The sequence below is a fragment of the Zootoca vivipara genome, chromosome 3 (genome assembly GCF_963506605.1).
Source record: "Zootoca vivipara chromosome 3, rZooViv1.1, whole genome shotgun sequence".
NCBI lineage: Eukaryota > Metazoa > Chordata > Lepidosauria > Squamata > Lacertidae > Zootoca > Zootoca vivipara.
In genome coordinates, this window is record NC_083278.1 from 48,785,662 (window position 1) to 48,807,010 (window position 21,349).

The window sequence follows — 21,349 nt, forward strand, 5'->3', positions numbered from 1 at the left end:
AATACCCATGAACAAGATTTTCAACTAGGTGAAATACTTTGTAGCTCTGCAACTTTATACATGATATTGCTCTATTATCGAAGTTGAAGGTAGTTTAGATAATTTTGAAACAAAAATGTACACTAGCTATGCTATGGGAGACCAAATAATCCTAAACACTAATCTCTAATTACTTTTTAAAGTATCTAAGGTCGGGTGTTGAGGGACAAATTAATCACTGATACTGTCTGTATCAGACATGATATTGTCTACTATAATGAGCTAGTTAAAAATAATAATTCAGTTTTGTTTTGTTTTGACAAATGGAAATAACATTAGATAGGGTTGAAAAAGGAGAAAGAAAGAAAGAGCGAGCGAGCACTTGGACCTACCATGTCCTTCAAATGTTCCTTCAGCATCAGGTGCTATATGCCAACAACATGAATCAGTTTAAGGATGGTGCCCATCCATCTGAGAGCTAAATATCAAGTCTTGGCAAGTACCTGGTACTATGCTATATCCCCTTCCCAGTAGTAAATAGAATTTCCAAGTAAGAAAGTTGTTCAGCACAGACACTTAGCACTTGTGTTTCTATTAAGATGATTTGAATGTTTTAGCATCTTATGACACAGCACGTGGTAGCAAATATTTTAAAAGGTATGGATTAAAATACTACAGATGCTTGAAAAGCTCTAAATCAAAAAATGTAAATATAAATACTATATATGTAAGTTCTCTTAAGCAAACAAACAAACAAAATACTCACTTCAATATGTTCTTTGGTAATGAGCCATGGTCTGTGTGCCAATATTTTATTCAATTCACCCAAATTCTGCAGTTTCTGAGGTGCATTCTCTAGACCATTCAACCACTTAGGGTCTCCCCCAACATGAAGAAAGCAATTGACATGGATGTTAACCAGGTAGGAGCACTGGTGCCTAGCTGCAGCCTGGAGGGAAAACAAGCACAAGAACTATCAAACTGAGAGATTCCCTGCCTATCAGTATGGATAATTACAGAGTATAGCTGTGGTCAAGAATGGGAAACAAAAAAAAACAACACTATGCCTGTGTAGTAACGTTTATGCATTTTGTTTGCTTAGTGGTTTATTTATGTATGTGGTTTGTATATAGCAAAAGCAGTACAACAGCAACTTTTATTTCTTTACCATATATAAATGTATTCACTTTATAAGCGGGTGTACTCAGTACTGTATCAAGTCCCACTGACTGGTTGCATCCGATGGAATTGTTCTTTCCACACAAATACTCAAGCAACAGAACTTCTCCACCCTTATCTCCTTGCAACCCCCTCCCAATTTGTTCCAGAGGAGTGGGGAACGCCCCCAGAACAGATTTAGGGGGGGGCATGCGAGGGGAGGGGGTATAAGAGGAAGGGCAAATTCTCTTACACAAGAAGTCCTTGCACAAAAGGGCTACTTTGTTCCAGGTAAAATTATATAGGATTGCAGCCCATAATTTTAACTTAAATATATCAGAGATACTTTGTTTCTGCTATTTTAGTCTAGTTCCTCCAATCCCTTTTTTATACATGAAGGCTAGAGAAAACAGCTTTAACACTGTTTTAACAACAGCCATCATTAGAGGTTTCCTCCCACAACTGTCATTCTCTTTGTTCGACAGATTTCCTGGAAAGCTGTAGCAATAATACTAGAACCTCAATAGTCATAAATTATTTGGTCACAAATGAGCCAACTACAAAGTATTAAAAGATGTGTGACTGGGTCTCTTGCCATTTTAGATTTTGCTTAAAAGCAGCCACGGGGCAAAATTTGATTGCAGCAACGGTGCTTGGAAAGAAGTTGTATAAACCTTTTCCTCTCCTACATTATTTCAGTAACGGAAATCTACCCCCCCCCCCAAAAAAACCCTCCGTATTGTTTGCCCTTAATTATGCTCATTTCAGTGGTTTGGGGTTTTTTGGGGGGGCACCTATAAATGCCCCTGATGTTGTTGGACTGGAAATCACATCATCACCATCCATTGGTCATGCTGGCTGGAGCTGATGGGAACTGGAGCTCAATATTACCGAAGGGCTACAGGTTAGCCAGGAGACGTGGGTGGCGCTATGGTCTAAAGTTAAACCACTGCGCCTTGGGCTTGCCGATCAGAAGGTTAGCAGTTCAAATCCCACGACAGGGTGAGCTCCCATTGTTTGGTCCCAGCTCCTGCCCACTTAGCAGTTCGAAAGGATGTCAAAGTGCAAGTAGATAAATAGGTACTGCTCTGGCGGGAAGGTAAACAGTGTTTCTGTGTGCTGCTCTGGTTAGCCAGAAGCAGTGGCATAGTAATGGGGGGGCAGGGGGCGTGCTGCCCTGGGCAGCAGGCTGGGCGGGGGGGGGACCACCTCCAATGGCCACCGCCACTGCTGCGAGTGCCCCTCGCCGCCCACGTGGAGGCGAGGCCGGGGTGCACTGCGGAAAGAGCTCCGGCAGCACAGCCCTCGCCCACCTCCACGATGGCCCTGAAGAAAGCCAGGTGGCGGGCGAGCAGGACCAGCCCCTGCGGAGCCAGTGCAAACTGGCTGTGAGGAGAACCGCCTGGAGCGCAGTAAGGACGGGTGGAGGGAGGGCCAGAGGGAGAGGGGGAGGCCTGCCGGACACAGCCCATCGCTGCCTGTGTCGCCGCGTCATCCCTCCTGTGCTACATGCGTAATGCCTTCAGGTTTGCCACCCCGGACAGCCCGGCGGCTAGCTACGCCGCTGGCCAGAAGCAGCTTAGTCATGCTGGCCACACGACCCGGAAGCCTATAGAGTGAGATGAGCGCGCAACCCCAGAATCGTCCGTGACTGGACCTAACAGTCAGGGGTACCTTTACCTTTTTACAGGTTACCCACAGTATGAACACAGAATTCCCACAAAAGTATCAAACTTCATTTATTACACACACACACACACACACACACTTCATTCAATTTAGAATTTGAATTAAGCATTTTAAAGAAACAGAAAAACTAAATTATTAAAATACAATATTAAAATGCTTGGGTAAATATACATGTTTTTTAGTTTAGTGCCAAAGAGATTGCAAAGATACTAAGTTTCTCTTAAGTACATTATATCTGACATAAATAGAAACTTAAAAAGATGCACAAAATACTGCCATTGCTTTCTGTTTCATAGTTTAACCTACCATGATACCAATGTAGTGTCGATAGTGAAGAGGCAGTGGGCCATCCATCTGCAACAGATAATGCTGAGTTTTTAAAAAGCTCTCCAGGTACTGTGGGTGGAAAACCATCACCAAGGCAATGTTGTCCAAATGCCCTAAAGTTGTGAAAGACTCTGCAAACAAAGCATGCATGTGGGTATCTTCAGCGCTCACTTGGATAATCTGTTTGAATTAGAAAAGGAATAGTAGCAAAACATTGTAAGAAATAAAGACATAGCAGCCAATATGAATATTTGTTAATATTTACTAGCTCCAAATCAGTTCTTAAATCTTAATATACCAAATGAGATGCTTCTCATAACTGAAGGACTTTAGTGAATCCCCAAGTATAGCAAATCGTGTGCTGGATCAATAACGTGTAATAATGATAAGTTTATTGTTTATACCCCACCCATCTGGCTGGGTTTCCTAAGCCACTCTGGGCAGCTTACAGTATATGTAAAAAAATAGTAAAACATCAGACATTAAATTTTTTCTGATACGGGGCTGCCTTCAGATGTCTGGTAGCTGTTTATTTCCTTGACCTCTGATGGGAGGGTGGGCACCACTACTGAGAAAGCCCTCTGGTTCCCTATAACCTCAGGCTTGATATCAAATTTTAACAGAGATAAGTGGACAGGGAACATATATTTATTGAAGGGCAGTATGCTAGCCTATAAAGGGGCAACAGTAGTACCCCAAAATGCTGAGCTATTTAAATAGTTAGCTGTTGTGGGAAATATGTTTCTGACTACTAAGCTTGGCGTAATGTTAACCAAAACCACATTGATAAAGCCTCTCGTATTACCACTTGAGTTTTATATCAGCCAGTGTGTGAAGTAGCCCAGGAAGATCACTTGTTCACCTTCTCTCATGCTATGCACTAAAAACATGCTGGTTAATTAGATTTAAACAAATATACATGTCCACTACAATTAAAGGGCAAGCTAATCCTTACTTAATATCCAAACAACACTGGGTTTATTAAGAGAAGCTAGTATGAGTGTGCCATTAAATATCAAAATTCCACATGGACATTACTGTTTTCTAATTCAGCAGAATTCTTGCCAAACTCGATGATTTACTACGGACATGTGGATAATACTTTGCAGCTGCTCCTCAGCCAATACTAGATTCTAAAGATTCCCCACCACCACCAAAAAATGTAACAAGTTCTCTGTGTACTTGCAAAATGTAAATCACCACGCACCTCCATCTCTGGGATGAATCTGCTTGGTCCTTGTCCCAGTGGTCTAGGGATCCTAATTCCAAGTTCCTAGAAAAGAAAATTGAACTTTTAGCTATAAACATTTCAGCTGTGGTTTCAGGGGAAAGAAAGAATTCACCACTGAAACCAACAGAACTGTCCTTGTTGCAGAAATGCTGTCTGTGGAAATTTTCTGTCTGTGCTTCATAACAAGCCACACTTGTTTACAGTATACCATACTGATGCCATTAAAAACAATGAGACCTGGTTCACTGCAAACCTAGTTTTGCATAAAACACTTGGCAAAGTGTCCAGAACAAGGAGTTCAGCACACAGCTGCCAGTTGACTAATGTCAGTGATACTAAAGGCTTTTGAAGTACCTCTCTGCACATCCACAAACCAGAATATGAAATCTGTCAGTATCTTTCAGGAAGCAACACAGCTGTAATCTTATCGAAGGTTTCTACATGAGTGTGGGAGTTACGTGCATTAACCACAAAAGTATATGCAACTGTGTTTTTAAGTTCACTGTTTAAAAATGACAAAGAACAAGCAATGATATCTCAGATTGAAATTTCATGCCGATCTGAAATACATCTACCACAATACTTTCACTAAAAGAATCAACAGACTCCAGTGCACAACTAGAATCCTACAAGTCAGCAGACAGTGGAAAGCATTTGGCAAGAACCTCTTAGGGTCACAACATACATTACAGAATTAGTTTACAATTAATGTGATTAGAAAAAGCCATCTGCATACCTATTTCAGGGCCAATCACTGTTGTGTGGTGTGACTACATAGTCAGAAGGGGGAAAGGGGGAAAACTGAAACCTGTTGTGGCCTATCTGAAACACCAGGCCCACAGACTTATTCAAAGAGTGCTGCTCAACCCCTGCTTCTGGGAGATGCTAAGCAATTTGGGAACAGGGAGAGGCTATTCAATCCATCTGCCCAGCCATCCCCTGGCAGAGGCACTATCTTTGGGCTGACATCAGAAGGGGAGGACTGAAGCCAGCTGCTTCCAAATTAATGATGATGAAACTCCCCTCATCTTGTCTTTTCTTTTGTTCTCCTCCCCTCCCCCATTTTCTTTCTCTTCCCCTGGTTACTTGCTCTTTTTGCTGCTTGTAGCAGTTGGTCTGATGAGCAGTTGGGCATCATTTTTTACAGCTCAGGGTAATGTTGTTTAAAAATATTTGTACCTGATTATTTATATTTTGTACTGTCTTTTTTATTCTGCATAGTTTTTGAGACACATTTAAGTTCTGTTTGGTATGTGGATTTGATTTCTTTTGTATTTCTGAGATTCCTTTACACTAGGATTTGATTTTTATATTGCTTACTGGCTTAGAATCAGAGAACCGTAGCGTTGGATACCCCCAAGGACCATCTCGTGTAACCCCCTGCAATGCAGGAATCATAGCTTTAAAATCCCTAACAGATGGCCATCCAACCTCTGCTAAAAAACCTCCAAGGAAGGAGAGTTCACAACCTTCTGAGGGAATCCATTCCACTCTCTTACAGCTCTTACTGTCAGGAAGTTCTTCCAGACACACACATAAAAACATGTTTACCCCATCCTTCTTCCCAAAGGAGCCAACACTGTGTGTTAACTGGTTTAGTAATTTCTCATAACGCTAGAAGTTGTGGACATCCAGTGAAGCTGAATGCTTAAATGTTCAGTATATATAAGAGAAAGTACTTGTTCACACAATGCATAAACTTTAGAATTTGCTCCCACAGGAGGAAGCAATGGCCACCAACTTCAATAGCTTTAGAGGATTAGACAATTCCTTCAGGAAAGAGCTGTCAATGACTACTAGCCATGATGGCTACGCTCTGCCTATATGGTCAAACACAGTATTTTTCCGAATACCAGTTGCTGGAAATCACAGGAGGCACATGCACTTTGGTCCTCAGGTCCTGCCTGTGAATCTCCCACAGGCATCTGGTTGGCTGTTGTGGAAACATGATGCTGAACTAGATGGGCCTAATCTAGCAGGCTCTTACGTTAAACTAAAGCTGAACTAGTTTGGTGTTGGAGCCCCCCATGGTTCCAACCATGCGTAAAGGTAAAGGTACCCCTGACTGTTAGGTCCAGTCACGGACGACTCTGGGGTTGCACGCTCATCTCGCTCTATAGGCCGAGGGAGCCACCGTTTGTCCGCAGACAGCTTCCGGGTCATGTGGCCAGCATGACTAAGCCACTTCTGGTGAACCAGAGCAGCGCACGGAAACGCCGTTTACCTTCCTGCTGGAGTGGTACCTATTTATCTACTTGTACTTTGACGTGCTTTCGAACTGCTAGGTGGGCAGGAGCTGGGACCGAACAACAACAACCATGGGTAGATATTTTCAATTCTCCTGTTCTCACATTTCAGTACAGAAATGTGTGGTTTTTAAAACCACAGTATTGTACCTCTTTAGTTACATGAGAGCAAGTTAAAACATCCATGCCTTGCTCAAATGTCACTTTAAGACAATAACTCACTGATCATGACACTGTTAATGCCAGCTACCTGTTATACTTTAATGCAATGACAGGCATTGCATTCCAGTCATTGGATTAAAGTATTTTGACATCTCTATGCAAACTGATACACACTGAAAATTCATGTTTTCATTTCAGTTTGAGACAATAACTGTAGTGTCTCCAAGAGAGCTACCGTGTTTCTCTGAAAATAAGACACCGTCTTCTATTTATTTTTCCTCAAAAAAAACATTATGGCTTATTTTCAGGGGATGTCTTATTTTTTTTCCTCCTCCTCCTCCTGCCGCGGCTGGCATTGCTGCTGCGCCTATCACTATATATTATTTTCGGGGTATGGCTTATATTCCTTGAATGCTTAAAAATCCTGCTATGGCTTATTTTATGACTATGTCTTAAAATAGGGGAAACAGGGTATCTAGCCTCAGAGGCGTACTATTCTTTTTGTCACTTGTGCATAAAAATGGGATGCCCCTCGCTACTTGCAGGGCAGTAAGGTAGACAGTCAACGAGCTTCTCTTTGCTTAGTCAGAGATATTATCCACACACACTGTTCCCACTGTAGCCTAGTCTCTGAATAACATTATGATTCATGACTGACAACTTACATCACTTTTAGATGTTTAAATTCTTTGCCAGTTATTTACAATTTTGGCACTTGATGCCTTCAGAGGACTTTTAAGAAACTGAATAAATACTGTAGCTCCTGTATATAAATGTCAAACATTCCAAGTAAGTTCAGACATAAATCAAGTAGGTTTAATTAATTGCTTATCAATATGCTGTCAAAATTGTACTGTAATTTACTGCTCATATTTCAGCTCCTGTTTTCATAATGTCTTTACATTCTTAACTACTATCATGCATAAACAATTACTTTTAGTTAAGAGAAGTACTACTAAGATCATTGTGATGTCTCCAAGGTTATATTTCTGATATGTAAGGATGCAGAGACTGGAAGATTCTAGCATTAGTTACTGTTATTCATAAACTGATATTGTGAAGTTCCACATTTAATTTCTCCAGCAACACTTTTACTAAATTTTCCCCACATTTCCCAAGAATTCTAACCACAGAAGGGAACTTGAGCAGTACACTTTATACTAGAAGGTGGTTTTGAAAAGACTGCAGACTATTACAGTGGTTTTTCATTTGTTGATTAAGTCTGTGTTTGGGACTTGAAAAGTAAGTGCAGGGGTAGACAGTGCTGTGCCCTCCACCTTCAGCTTCTCTCAGTCTCAAGCATCATGACCAGGCATCCCCAAACTTCGGCCCTCCAGATGTTTTGGACTACAATTCCCATCTTCCCCAACCACTGGTCCTGTTAGCTAGGGATCATGGGAGTTGTAGGCCAAAACATCTGGAGGGCCGCAGTTTGGGGATGCCTGATCATGACCAATGATCAGGGATAATGAAAGTTTTAATCCAGAATCAACTGGGGAGCACCACGTTGTGTGCTACTCTAGAACATGCACATAGCAAAAATCAGCTTTGTCCCCCAAACATCTGAGCACTTCCAAAATAAGGCTTTCAAGGGGGAAATATTGCCATCCATGAATAAACGATACAAACAAAACAATTCCGACATTTAAGCATTAAAACGGGCTGTAATACCCAGTTCCGAAGCACACCCAACAGCTTTTAAAGACAACAATGACACTTAAATAATTGCCCTTCACCCTATGTAGAATTGCTTTCCTAGGTCTGTTGAAACCACAGAAGAGGAAATTTTACAAGCCAGTCTTCCTTTGCTAGGTTCTTAGCAGGAGGACCAAATGAGGCTTCAAGAACATGCCAATACGGCAAACCAGGAGATTCAGAAGCAGATCCTCACAACGCTGCAACGCTTCCAGCATCTGCCCCCCCACCCCCCAAAATGCTTTTTCTGCAACTCAGCCTAAGAGCAAAAAAAAAAATGGGGGGGGGGGGGCGAAATGACAAGCGACACCGACGAAGCCAGCAAGAACACCTGAAGCTGGGAGCCTTTCCGTAAACAGCTGAATCTACCTCAGGCTCGCTCGCTCGCGTTCACTCCTGTTGACTGACAGCCGAACAAGCGGCGCGCGAGCCGACTCTGCTTCGTAACAAGCAGACTGAAGAACCTCCGAGCCCGAAGCGGGTCCCCTCCTCAAGATGCATCCCGCTGGTTCAAGCCCCCCCCCCTTTTTTTTTTTACCTTGCGGCGCGGCTGGCTTCCGCAGTGGTTGCAGCAGAAGCCCGAGGTCCGGTTGGCTGTGCCGGCCAGCTTCATGCCTACCAGCCCGGATCACAGGGAGGAGGAGCTGCTGTTGCTGCTCAGAGCGCGCGACCGCCGCTTCGCTTCAGCAAGGCTGGCAGGCCGAGGCTTAAAAGCCTCCCTGTGGGCGGGCAGGCCCAGCACAAACAACAAACCAAGTAGAGCCCGCCCCCTTTAGCGGCTGCCCGCCAATGACCGGGAAGCGGAGGGACTCACAGGCAGGCAAAAGGGGGGCGAAAACGAAAGGTCTCCGGGGAGAACGGCCCATGGATTTACGCCCCGTCCCCCAGACTCGGGCCGCGAGTTCCTGACGGCGACAGCGACCCCGACCCTCATCTGCGCCTGCTCTCCCAAGACTCCCTTCTCAACCCCCTCTTTAAGCAGAAAAATAATAATAAAGAAGCCGCCGCGTTTTTCTTTAGCGCTGACAATGAGAGGCACAATATCCCAGCTGCAGGCAGCAACAGGCCCTGGAGCCAGCTACCAGCTCTCTCCCCTCCCACTCTACAAATAAAGTTCGTATATAATCTTAGAAAGCGCTCTTGGCAGCGCTTGCGAAGCCTGGCTCTGTCTGGCATGACTTGCCTCCCTGCCACAGAATAGGCGCTTAGGGATACTGCTGGGTGGAGGGCCATAACATCACCACCACCACGGCACCACCACAACAACAGAGAAGGGGGACCAGCCTTCTCAAAAACTGGACCCTTCCCAGTTGAGGAAAGGCTTGCAAAACGAAAAGGGCTCTGTTCAACAACTGCAGTTTACTTTAGGCTATGCTAGCTTCTTCAAGTCATTTGCTGGGCATCAGCATTGTCCTCTCCCCCTCCAATCTGCCCCGATTTCAAAGTCCCCAGTCCTTTGCCCACGTTCCAGCCACAGCTTTCCTTGCTAATTGTGTCACGCCAGAAAATGATGCAACATGCTACCGTAGTTGTTGCTGGGGAACAACTGGTCTGCATATTTCCACAAACTTCCATCATCTTCATGTTCAAATTCCTACAAATAGGGGCTCCAAAGCTCCTCACTAAGGTTAAAAAGATGTTCTATCAGTCCTTGTGACTGAGTGAGCGCGTGTCAATTTGCCTATTTTTCAAGAACTGAAAAGGAACAGAAAAATAAAGTTGCAGAAGCCAAAGCTTTCAGTTGACTCAACATGTATTCACTTGCTCTGCACAAAGCACATTAACTCCGTGTGGGGATTTGTGTACAGTTGGTTCACAGTGTTTACAATACATATCTCCCTTCAGGGAGGAAAACTGCTGAACTTGCAAAAAAAAAAGTTATTGCTCTCAACTGTGGCAGGATAATGGGCTCTTTATTTTACTCGTCTCTCATAAAAATCGTCTCAAGACATGTGGATTATTTTTTTTAAGGGTAGCCTATATCTTCTTTATTGTTGATATGCATATTTGACACACCAAAACAAATCCGTAATTAAAGGAAGTCAACTACTGTTGCTTGAACAACAAAAATATAATGATGCTAAGGGGAGTTGGACACAGCTTCACATATTACTCTAACACTGTTTAGTGACAATGAATCTTGGAAATAGGTGGGGAAGGCATCTAGCCTACCCTGAGTATTGGCTTTTGTTTTGCCAATTAATTCTACAGGTTCTTCAAAGGATCTTTGGTAGTCAACATATGAGGGGAAATATATTTTTATTTGAACAGAACAGGAAAACCCCTTAAACAGTAACAAAAACAAAACTCCTCAAACAGTAAACCACCTTAAACCTTCAATAATAAACCTCCTTAAACCTTCTTACACAGTAATACAAAACACTCTACCACCAAGAAGTAACCCCAAAGGAACAATTTCCAAAGTAACAATTCCCCCACCAGACCTTCACCCACATATAACACCAGATCCAACCGTGGGAAGCCTCAGCAGTGTTTGGTCCATGATCCTCTCCCTCCTGACCCCATTGTCCTGCAGTATTTATACCTGCCTCAACCAGGTGAGGCAGGATATCTCCATGGCCGCCACCTGTGGCAGTTAGGGCTCCTACTCAGGGCAATCAAGCCCCAGCTGAGCCACTCTTGAAGGCAGGAGTGCTCCTGCAAGGACTCACAGGAAGCCAAACTTACACCTCCTCGGTTTTTCTTCCACATTTTCCACTACAGCTTCCTGATCTGATCATGCACATAGGCAAAAAGTAAAATAAAAAAATTCCTTCAGTAGCACCTTAAAGACCAACTAAGTTTTTATTTTGGTATGAGCTTTCGTGTGCATGCACACTTCTTCAGATACTTCTTCACTGATTCTTCAGTGTGCATGCACACGAAAGCTCATACCAAAATAAAAACTTAGGAATTTTTTTTATTTTACTTCGACCCAGACCAACACGGCTACCTACCTGTATAGGCAAAAAGAGAAGCTGTATTGTCATTTAAGCATTACAAAACATCAGATATGTACTGTTGGACCTCCAAGATGTTGCTGAACTAGAACTCCCATTATCTCTGGCCATTGGCCGTGTTTGTCAGGGCTGATGGGAGTTGTTGTTCAGCAACATCTGGAGGGCCAAAAGTTCTCCACACTTGGTTTACGCCCACAACTTCATTTAGAAATGAATATGTTTCTTTCAACTCTAAACAGATAATAGGCACTAATGCTCTGACCTTCTACCTTCCCCAGTGACCTTTTTTTCGGAGGACACTGAAAGATCAGATACGCAAAGCCACACTTGGTGGATCCAAGGTACTCTTAACTGTTTCTCAAACAGCCTAAAAACTTTGTTTCATTATATCTCCTCTACCACCCTCATTCTGAAGTTCTCCTAGATCACATCGAGCAAACATTTCACATCCAAAATACCAATGTCAATGTTAAGACTGAAACAAGTACTATAAGTAAATATCAAGTCCTTGCATATCCAGCAACCCTTCCCCCATCTAAATATCATTATTTACACTGTACTAGCAAGAGATAAACAAGAAAAAAGATAAGGGAAGTATAATGGAACCTACTTCCCAAATACCCTAGGACAGCCTGTATAAACAAAGAAAACTTCTACGCAGATAATCTTAACTCCCTCCTAATAATGAACTACTAGAATATAAATCCACAATACAGCAGTGATGTTTGCAGTTAAGAACAACAACACATAATATTTCAGTGTTTCATTTGTAGTTATATGATTCTAGTATGGAATCCCCTTCTGAAGGCTTATTTACTGAACAATTTCAAGTTTGGTCTTGGTACAAATGCACTGAATAATAGCAAGACTTCCATAGATACTATTCGTGTTAAAGTGTCGACCAGCACTAGAACATCATCAACCATTTAGGACTCATCTAGATCAGTAAAGAAAAAGTGTTTTATATGCATTGTATAGGGACCCAGGTGGCACTGTGGGTTAAACCACAGAGTCTAGGGCTTGCTGATCAGAAGGTCGGCAGTTCGAATCCCTGCAATGGGGTGAGCTCCCGTTGCTCGGTCCCAGCTCCTGCCCACCTAGCAGTTCGAAAGCACATCAAAGTGCAAGTAGATAAATAGGGACCGCTCTGGCGGGAAGGTAAACGGCGTTTCTGTGCGCTGCTCTGATTCGCCAGAAGTAGCTTTGTCATGCTGGCCACATGACCCCGGAAGCTGTCTGCGGACAAACGCCAGCTCCCTCGGCCTATAGAGCGAGATGAGCGTCGCAACCCCAGTCGGACACGACTGGACCTGATGGTCAGGGGCCCCTTTACCTTTAAGATATCCTGTAGCAAAGTTGTCAAGGGACTTGCAAATTACTATGAAACTGGTCCAGTAGTGTATAGACAGACAGTGCAATATCTTAAGGACCACTTAATCCCTTATATCTCTGCCTGATCACTGAGGTGTTTGGGGGAGTCACTGTGTGCCCCCCCATTGGCTCAGATGCTTTCCTCAGGAGCTGTGCATTCAGTATTGTAGGCCCAATTTTATGCAACTGCCTGTGGAACATCTGACACTTATTAAATACTTTTTTCTTCCAGCAGGCTTTCTGGTTTTATAGTTTTAACCAAATTCCCCCTTTTCTATATTCTATGTAACCACCTAGAGATGATTGTAGTTAAGCAGTATATAAATTGCTTAGTTTAAATGAATGAAATAAAAATAATAGCATTGTCTTTATGAACATTATCACAAGTGTGGCCATATGGTGGCATTTCTGTATCTTGGGTCATGGAAACGCTCAACATGCAGTGTTTAAAACCAGCAACAGCCTTCCTCTTTCTTCTCTGGCAATTCTTATTGTCCAGGTGCCAGAAACTATTCTTTAATTGCTGCCAGTGTGACTTTTTATAATTCAGATTAAATAAATTTAATTTTCTTCATTAAGATTCTAAGTTTTAATTTCTTGAAAACATAACAATACTCGATTTTTTTTTTTGCCTCTATATGTTCATTAGGACTAACCTACTGAAACTCAGAAAAGTTGTGTAAATTTCTAATTTATCATACCTCTGAGAAAGGACAAAAGGGAAGAAAGGGAAGCAGACAGAACTTAGCAAAGCAACAGAAAGCAGTTGAAACATGCCACACTCCCCTTTCTAATTTTGCTCAGGAACAAAGAAGTGAGCCTAGCAACAGTTTTTACCCAATCAGAGATCAGATAAACAGGTATAAGGCTCAGCTTCTCAACACCTCAGAAAGGCCAGCCTCCTCAAGCAACTTCTCTGATTGTGTACTGTAAAAAAATGACTGCCATATTTCATAAGCTGAAAGGGAACATTTGCTTTCCTGCTCTATAAGATATAAGGCACAAACAAATGTTTTCATGTACAGGGTTGCCTCCACTTGTTAAATAAATGTGTTTTTCTTAATTTGAAGAACTTTTGTACTATGAACTATTCATCTATTTAGCTTCCCTGTTTATTTTAGGACTCTTTTTTTCTGTTGGACCCTGGCACAGAAGTTGTTTCATTCTGTTCAATATATCAGCTTATCCGTCTAAAATCTTGCTTATTAACTGAGATGTCATTGTACTCCTAAACATACAAATCCCAAGATACACTTACGGTAAGTACACCCCCAAAAAAGAAACATCAGCCCAGTTAATGCTGCTGTAGGTATTTTGGGAACATCAGTTGTTTTGAAAGCAGTATTGTAATTACTTAATGCTAAACATGAGATTTATGTTCTACAACAGAGTTTATACCAGGATCTTAGCCTCATTGCTTTTTAATAAGACTGCATGGAATCATTTGTCACAAGTGACTTGCCACTCATATAATAACCTCTAGTAACTCATATTTAACAGGACAACTATTTTAAGTACACCCAGTTTAGTTTCTAGAAAACATGTTTACAAGGATAGAGCTAAAAACCATGCATAAAATACATACTATTCATTATCAGCCTAAAGCCTTAAATAAAACTACTAAAACCAACTAACTTTAAATAAGATTTTAAATAGATCTGACCAACCATCGTAATGCACATTTAAAAACAACATGCAGAAGGCCACGCAAACTTTGGTATGCTGAAATATGTCCTCTCCTCCCACAATATGTGGTGAAAAGAGAAACTGTTCTTTGTTTCCAAAATGAAATCAATGTTATTTTCATAATGTTCTCAGAACTCATGCACTACAGGGGGAGGGGAAACAGCTAATGGTTATTGTGGAAATAAATGAAATTAGCAACTGCTCCCAAACAAGCAAATAAAGGGAGAGCATTTAGTTCTCTATCCTCATTAGCCACTTCTACCCCACCCCAATGATCTTTGATTGCCTAGGGAAGAGTCTCTTTTGATTCTCCCATCCCTTGAAAGCCAGCAGATACAGCTAGGCTAGCCATACAGGTTTCCAGTTCAGGGGAAAGAGATGCACAGTGCTTCTTTATAATAGCATTCTTTCTAATCGAGCCATCACCCACCCACCCCATTCTCTTAGTTTTATAGGGCTCAGAGCACTAGTTATTGCAATTATCACAATACTTTTACAAGCTGGGGAAGAAGACTGAGCAACTTTACAGAACTAACTGCAAGGCTAGATCAAAATAAGAAACTCAAGGATGCCTCACTCAAGGTGCTGAAACTTGCGACTCAGGTGTATCACACCTGAGAACTAACACTAGAATCATAAAGATGCGATGGTGTGCTCTTGAGTCCACACAGAACTTTGGTTACTTGTCTCTCAGCAAGTTACTGCATGCTATCTACTGCTACACTCCACTACACAAAAGGACCGGCATATTTCCATCTGTTCACACAACACTTCAAGCGCACACTGGACACATAAATAGCATTTTCCCCCAACTTGAGGCTATGTCAATGACCCCAGGGCATTTATCAGTTAAATCAAATCACCATTGCATTTAGGAGGATTAGAGCCAGTAATTAACTACTGTACCTGGAACTGAATAATGCTGCCTGGCAGTCATTTCTTTCCTTCAAACTATATACAGTATAGGCATCTAGAAACATAAAAAAACACTGTGAAAATGCTTTTTTTAAAGAAAAAAAAAAATTGAAAAATATATTGAATTTGGCATAGCTCACTTCCGCCATCTAGTGTCACATTTGTATATTGCACTTTAGAACTCATTTAAAACGTTTTATTTGCAGCTGTATAGCTGAGTCCATAGTCTGAACTGTCACTTTCATGTTCACTGTTTAGAAGTGTCTGGAACATTCCCCATCACATGTACCTACCTAGACAAGAAAGGCAACACCAACGATGCAAGGCCAAGGGACAGGAGTGTAACCTGTTTCATAGCTAGCAGGGAAAAGTCTCCAATAGTTGCATTGCTGAGCTCCCAATCACGTGCAAAAAGGTAAAGGTAAAGGGACCCCTGACCATTAGGTCCAGTCGTGACCGACTCTGGGGTTGCGCGCTCATCTCGCATTACTGTCCGAGGGAGCTGGCGTACAGCTTCCAGGTCATGTGGCCAGCATGACAAAGCCGCTTCTGGCAAACCAGAGCAGCACACGGAAATGCCGTTTACCTTCCCGCTGTAGCGGTACCTATTTATATACTTGCACTTTGACGTGCTTTCGAACTGCTAGGTTGGCAGGAGCTAGGACTGAGCAACGGGAGCTCACCCCATCGCAGGGATTTGAACCGCCGATCTTCTGATCGGCAAGCCCTAGGCTCTGTGGTTTAACCCACAGCGCCACCCGCGTCCCAATCACGTGCATACAGTACATTGCTACAAAGTGTTGAAGCAGTTTTAATAGCATTTGTGTGAATTTATTTTTAATACCTCCATACACCCCTGTTGCATCCTTCCTATTTGTTTATAAGCAAGCCAAAGCTTACAGGAAAGAACAAAAAGTTTGAGAAATTTGTTGTTGTTTCCAAGAACTGCATTAGGAAGTCAGTCACATAAGGGGCTAAAGATCTTCAACTTGAAGAATGTAAAGTGTATTGCCAGACACATATCAGACATTTCCCCAATCTTGTAGTCTATAAATATACAGCATTCATGACCCTGCAATATTATTTGTGTACTATCTAGCTTTCTAGTCTTTATGCCTGGTGGCTGCTGACAGATGAGAATTCCTTTTATGCAGATCAATGAGCAGTAGCCATTTACCCAGCCTGTAATTATTTACCAGAACTACCTTTCCTCACTCACTTGCAAAGGAGAAAGCTTTATCTTTCAAACTCTCTCCAACATACTCTTGGAGACAGTTCTATCTACACACTTCTCTAGATATGGTTGAGACTATCCTGCATTATATATATATGGCAATTTTGTTCACTGTGTGGGTAGCAACTTAAAAGCCAGCAATCAAGATAGCCAGTATGCTCAGAGTAACATATGCTAAAATCTTCACACATACACCCCCACCCCTTGTTGTTGGCTTAGCCCTGGCAGGAGCGACCTAAAAGCGGCTTCCTACATAGACAAGCTGTTTGGTGACAGCTTATCAGAACTGGATAAATGACTAAAAGTGCTGCTTCATACATTACAAAAAGTAATATGCACAGGAAGCACTCAATAAAGGAAGTGACATGAAGTCTGTATACAGTCAGCCATAAATGACCACTTTGTGGGTTTAAATCATGCATGGTTTGACTGTGGGTCTCCTGCTGATCAGAAGGGAGGACATTTCCTGTTACCCGTGCACACACACCCAAACCCAGGCTATTGTTAAAGAAATTGCAAATAGGTGGTGTGATCTTCTCTCCTATTCAAGATGCAAGAACAAAGAATGAATAATATATTACCTGCCACTCACTCTTCTAAAGTAAGTGCTTTGGAGCTCTCACCATGAGTGGGCGCAGAGAGTGGAGAGTATAAATAAGGCATTTTAATAAATTTTGGCCCATAGTTTGTTTTCTTGGCACAGAAACTCAATCCAGATTAGAAAGAGATATGGCTGCCTAGTTTTCAGGTCCATGAGGTACAGAATGGCATGTTCTGGACAGGGTTACACTCCCTGGGAAGAACCAAGCTTCTGGCTTGAGGATAATCCTTGATTCATCATCACTTGAGGCCCAGGTAGCTTCAGTGGCTAGGAACATCTACTTCCAGCTCTGGTGGGTACGCCAGCTCCAGACCCTTCTGAATAAGAATAACTTTGCCACTGTACTCCATATTATGATAACCTCCAGTTCAGGCTTCGGCAGTGCATTCTACGCAAGGCTTACCATGAAGACAGTCCAGAGGCTGCAACTACAACAGAAAGGGGCAGCCCAGCTCTTTGCTCGGATATCTTTAAGGACAAGCATAACACTTGTCCTGAAGCAGCTGCACTGGTTGCCAATTCACTTCCAGGACCAAGTCAACATATTTAAAGCCTAAACAATCTGGGTCCCAAGTACGGGAAACAGTAATTCCTCCCTATATGGCAGTCAGCATTTGCAGAAGAGGGTTTTATTATGTCATCTCCCCTGGGGGGGGGGAGTGATGACCTGTGGGAGAGATGTATCAAGCAAACACGTACATAAATATATAGACCACATGTCTGAGGCAGCGCGGGAGGACAGTCCTGAAACCATTTTGACTCCCAAGCTGACCAAGTGTTTCTCTGCAAGGAGGGAGGAGGTGAAAGAAACCTTCCTATTGTTTCAGGAATTAAGTAATTACCATCTCAAAGGAATGGCCAGACTACCAGGAAAAGCAATCAGATAAGGCATTATCAGATAACCTGGCAGACAGGAAAAACAACAAAATTCAAATTTCTGCTGTAGACTGCCTTTTTTGTGATGAAGCAATGATGTATCTGGGGTGGTGGTCTTGGGCTACACTCCTTCTGTGATGTATGTATGATGTGTGGAGGGGTGGTCTTGAGCTCCAGGGCAGGGAATTTCAAAATGTCTACACACCTTTGTTCGGGGTCCTCCTTTTTTCTCCTGCGTGTGAGGGGAGCACCCTGTTGCAACAGCTTTAATAAAGATCAGGTTTACTAGCTGCTTTGCTTCTCAATATTCTCTGGTTGGCCTCTGTTATTTTCTCTTACCAATGGAGAACCTACAAAGGACTCTATAAGGGCTCTTGTGTACCCCATAAGAGAATAAGGGCAGATTTTGTTTACAACAAGGCAATCACTGATAATGCACTTCTCCTTGGCCTTTAATAGTCAAACTACTGTTGTTGTTGTTGTTTAGTCATTTAGTCGTGTCCGACTCTTCATGACCCCATGGACCAGAGCACACCAGGCACTCCTGTCTTCCATTGCCTCCCGCAGTTTGGTCAAACTCATGTTCGTAGCTACGAGAACACTGTCCAACCATCTCGTCCTCTGTCGTCCCCTTCTCCTAGTGCCCTCCATCTTTCCCAACATCAGGGTCTTTTCCAGGGAGTCTTCTCTTCTCATGAGGTGGCCAAAGTATTGGAGCCTCAGCTTCAGGATCTGTCCTTCCAGTGAGCACTCAGGGCTGATTTCCTTCAGAATGGATAGGTTTGATCTTCTTGCAGTCCATGGGACTCTCAAGAGTCTCCTCCAGCACCAGAATTCAAAAGCATCAATTCTTCGGCGATCAGCCTTCTTTATGGTCCAGCTCTCACTTCCATACATCACTACTAGGAAAACTACCGTTAGCACCCCCCATATATCATTGTCTAATCTGCCATGGGACTTTACAGTCAAGGGCAGGTAATTAATTGAGGAGGAAGAGTAGCAGCAGCAGCTATGATATGAGAAAGGGGTTTGAGGCCTTAAAGGTTTGGCACTAAGTTTACGGTATTTTTATGAATTGCATGTGTTCTTGTGTGACCACATTGATATTATAGTGGTTTTTTACTGATGCTTTAAAATACGCTGTATGGATAATTCTGTATGAAATTAGCAACAGCTTTTGCATCAAAATGAGAAAAACCAGTTCTATCAACTCTGGGGACTCAAACCAAATATTAGCCTTGTCTGTGACAAAATAACTTTGGTACGTATGTTCAGTTTGCAAGAAGTCCAGTATACCAGACGGGTCACAGCTCTAAATATTGTGCTAAAATGAAAAAATAAAGATGCTTCATAGTAATCAAATGGAACTCAATGTATACATTTATAGACAGAAGCTCCTGGGGCAGCTAGTTCTGAAATGTAAACAACAGTTTGTTTAAAATGCATCAAAATTTAAATTTGCCTGTTATTGAAACTAGGATTTAAACTCACTATGCAGAAAGTTATTTTGAGCTTGTCAGCTATAAGTAACATTGTAAATATGGATATTAATGGCAAAGTGTGTGGTTAAGGTGAGAACCAAAGAGCTCCTTTTCACTAAATTGGTTCTTTTCTATATCTAGGACTCAGCCTGAGAGAGACAAACAGAAATGGTGTCTTGTGATGGATATTTACAGAATAAGTAACTCTCGTGTTTAGAGTGTTTTCTGTATAGCTACATGGCTGGAAATGATAAAAGCACGCACATGCCAAAGCCAGAGAACTGAAGACTAACAAATAAATTCCAAATTGTTCTCTAAGACTGAAGCAGACAGAAGCACTGAAGCATACTTTATATCTCAGGGGTCAGCACAGCAAACTTTTTCAGCAGGGGCCCGTCCATTGTCTCTCAGACCTTGTGGGGGGCCAGACTATATTTGGGGGGGATTAACAAATTCCTATGCCCCACAAATAACCCAGAGATGCATTTTTAATAAAAGCACACATTCTACTAATAAAAACACGCTGATTCCTGGACCATCTGCGGGCAGGATTTAGAAAGTGATTGGGCTGGATCCGGCCCCCGGTCCTTAGTTTGCCTACCCATGATATATCTGGTCTTACTGGTTCAATGTCTTACCAGTATTTGTACTGAAATAATAGTTGTACATATGTCACTACAATCTCATCTACCGTAGAAGTAATTTCCGCTAGAGCCACTTCTGCTTTCAGAAACTCTTGTCATCTCACAACACTGTCCTGCTAGCTGATGTCATGCTAAATACCAAGGTTTGAGATCAATCAATTTGCATTCCTCCCCACCCCCAAATTTCAATTCTTGGAGGTCAATGGAGGCAATTTGCATTTTAAATTTCAGTAGATTCTTTTTTAAAAGACCTTTTCCTTCTACAATATTTTTTATCAAACGTTTGAATCCCAGCCCCCCTAATCTTGGTCTATAGTGACCTATAGTGACCCCTAATCTTGGTCTATAGCCTGGAAATAAGATAATTTGAGGACATGTTTGATTTAGGACTCAGCCATTCCAAACCATTTAACAGAACTGTTTTAGTACTGTTGCACCATATCTCACATGATAACACTGCTAGTGAGAACAGTAGCACATTGAGTGAAAAGAGATACCGTAATGTGAATTGAAGGCAAAAAACAATTAGTTTTAAAGGGGAAACTGCCTTCCACAGTTCGGCTTATCTGCCAAACTAGGCTGCATCAACAGAAGTGTTGTGCCCAGATCAGGGGATGTCATAGAACCACTCTATTCTGCCTTGGTCGGTCAACACCTGGAATACTGGGTCCAGTTCTGGGCGCCACTGTTTAGGAAGGATGTTGACAGGCTGGAATCACAGGAATTACAGGAGGGCAACCAAGCTGATCAAGCTTCTGGAAAACAAGCCTTATGAGGAACAGTTGAGGTAGTTGGGTATGTTTAGCCTGGATAAGATGAGACTGAGAGGTGATAAGATAGCCATCTTCAAATATCTAAAGGGCTGTCACATGGAAGATGGAACAATCTTGTTTTCTCCTGTTCCGGAGGGTTAGAGCCAAACTAATGGCTTCGAGTCACACAAAATGAGCTTTCAACTAAACGTATGGAAGAACTTCCTGACAGGAAGAGATGTTCGAGAGTGGAATGGACTTGCTTAGGAAGGGAAAGATTCTCCTTCCTTGGAGGTTTTTAAGCAGAAGTTGGATGGCCACCTGTCATGGATGCACTAGTTG

The 21,349-nt window shown here is 42.4% G+C and overlaps 1 protein-coding gene across 4 annotated transcripts in view; it reads right to left on the reverse strand.

Annotated features, from left to right (window-relative positions):
* Window positions 1–21,349, reverse strand: part of SESN1 (sestrin 1) — a 47,097-nt gene that overhangs the window by 7,523 nt on the left and 18,225 nt on the right. For 2 of the 4 annotated variants that reach the window (XM_035109280.2, XM_035109279.2), the window contains exons 2-4: window positions 4,361–4,426; window positions 3,133–3,333; window positions 746–928 (exon numbers count right to left, since the gene is read on the reverse strand). In XM_035109280.2, coding sequence (XP_034965171.1) covers window positions 746–928; window positions 3,133–3,333; window positions 4,361–4,426 — 450 coding nt within the window. Of the gene's footprint in view, window positions 1–745; window positions 929–3,132; window positions 3,334–4,360; window positions 4,427–8,856; window positions 9,005–9,025; window positions 11,307–21,349 lie in introns of those variants that run through there. The other 2 variants (XM_035109281.2, XM_060272617.1) reach the window with 2 other exon arrangements.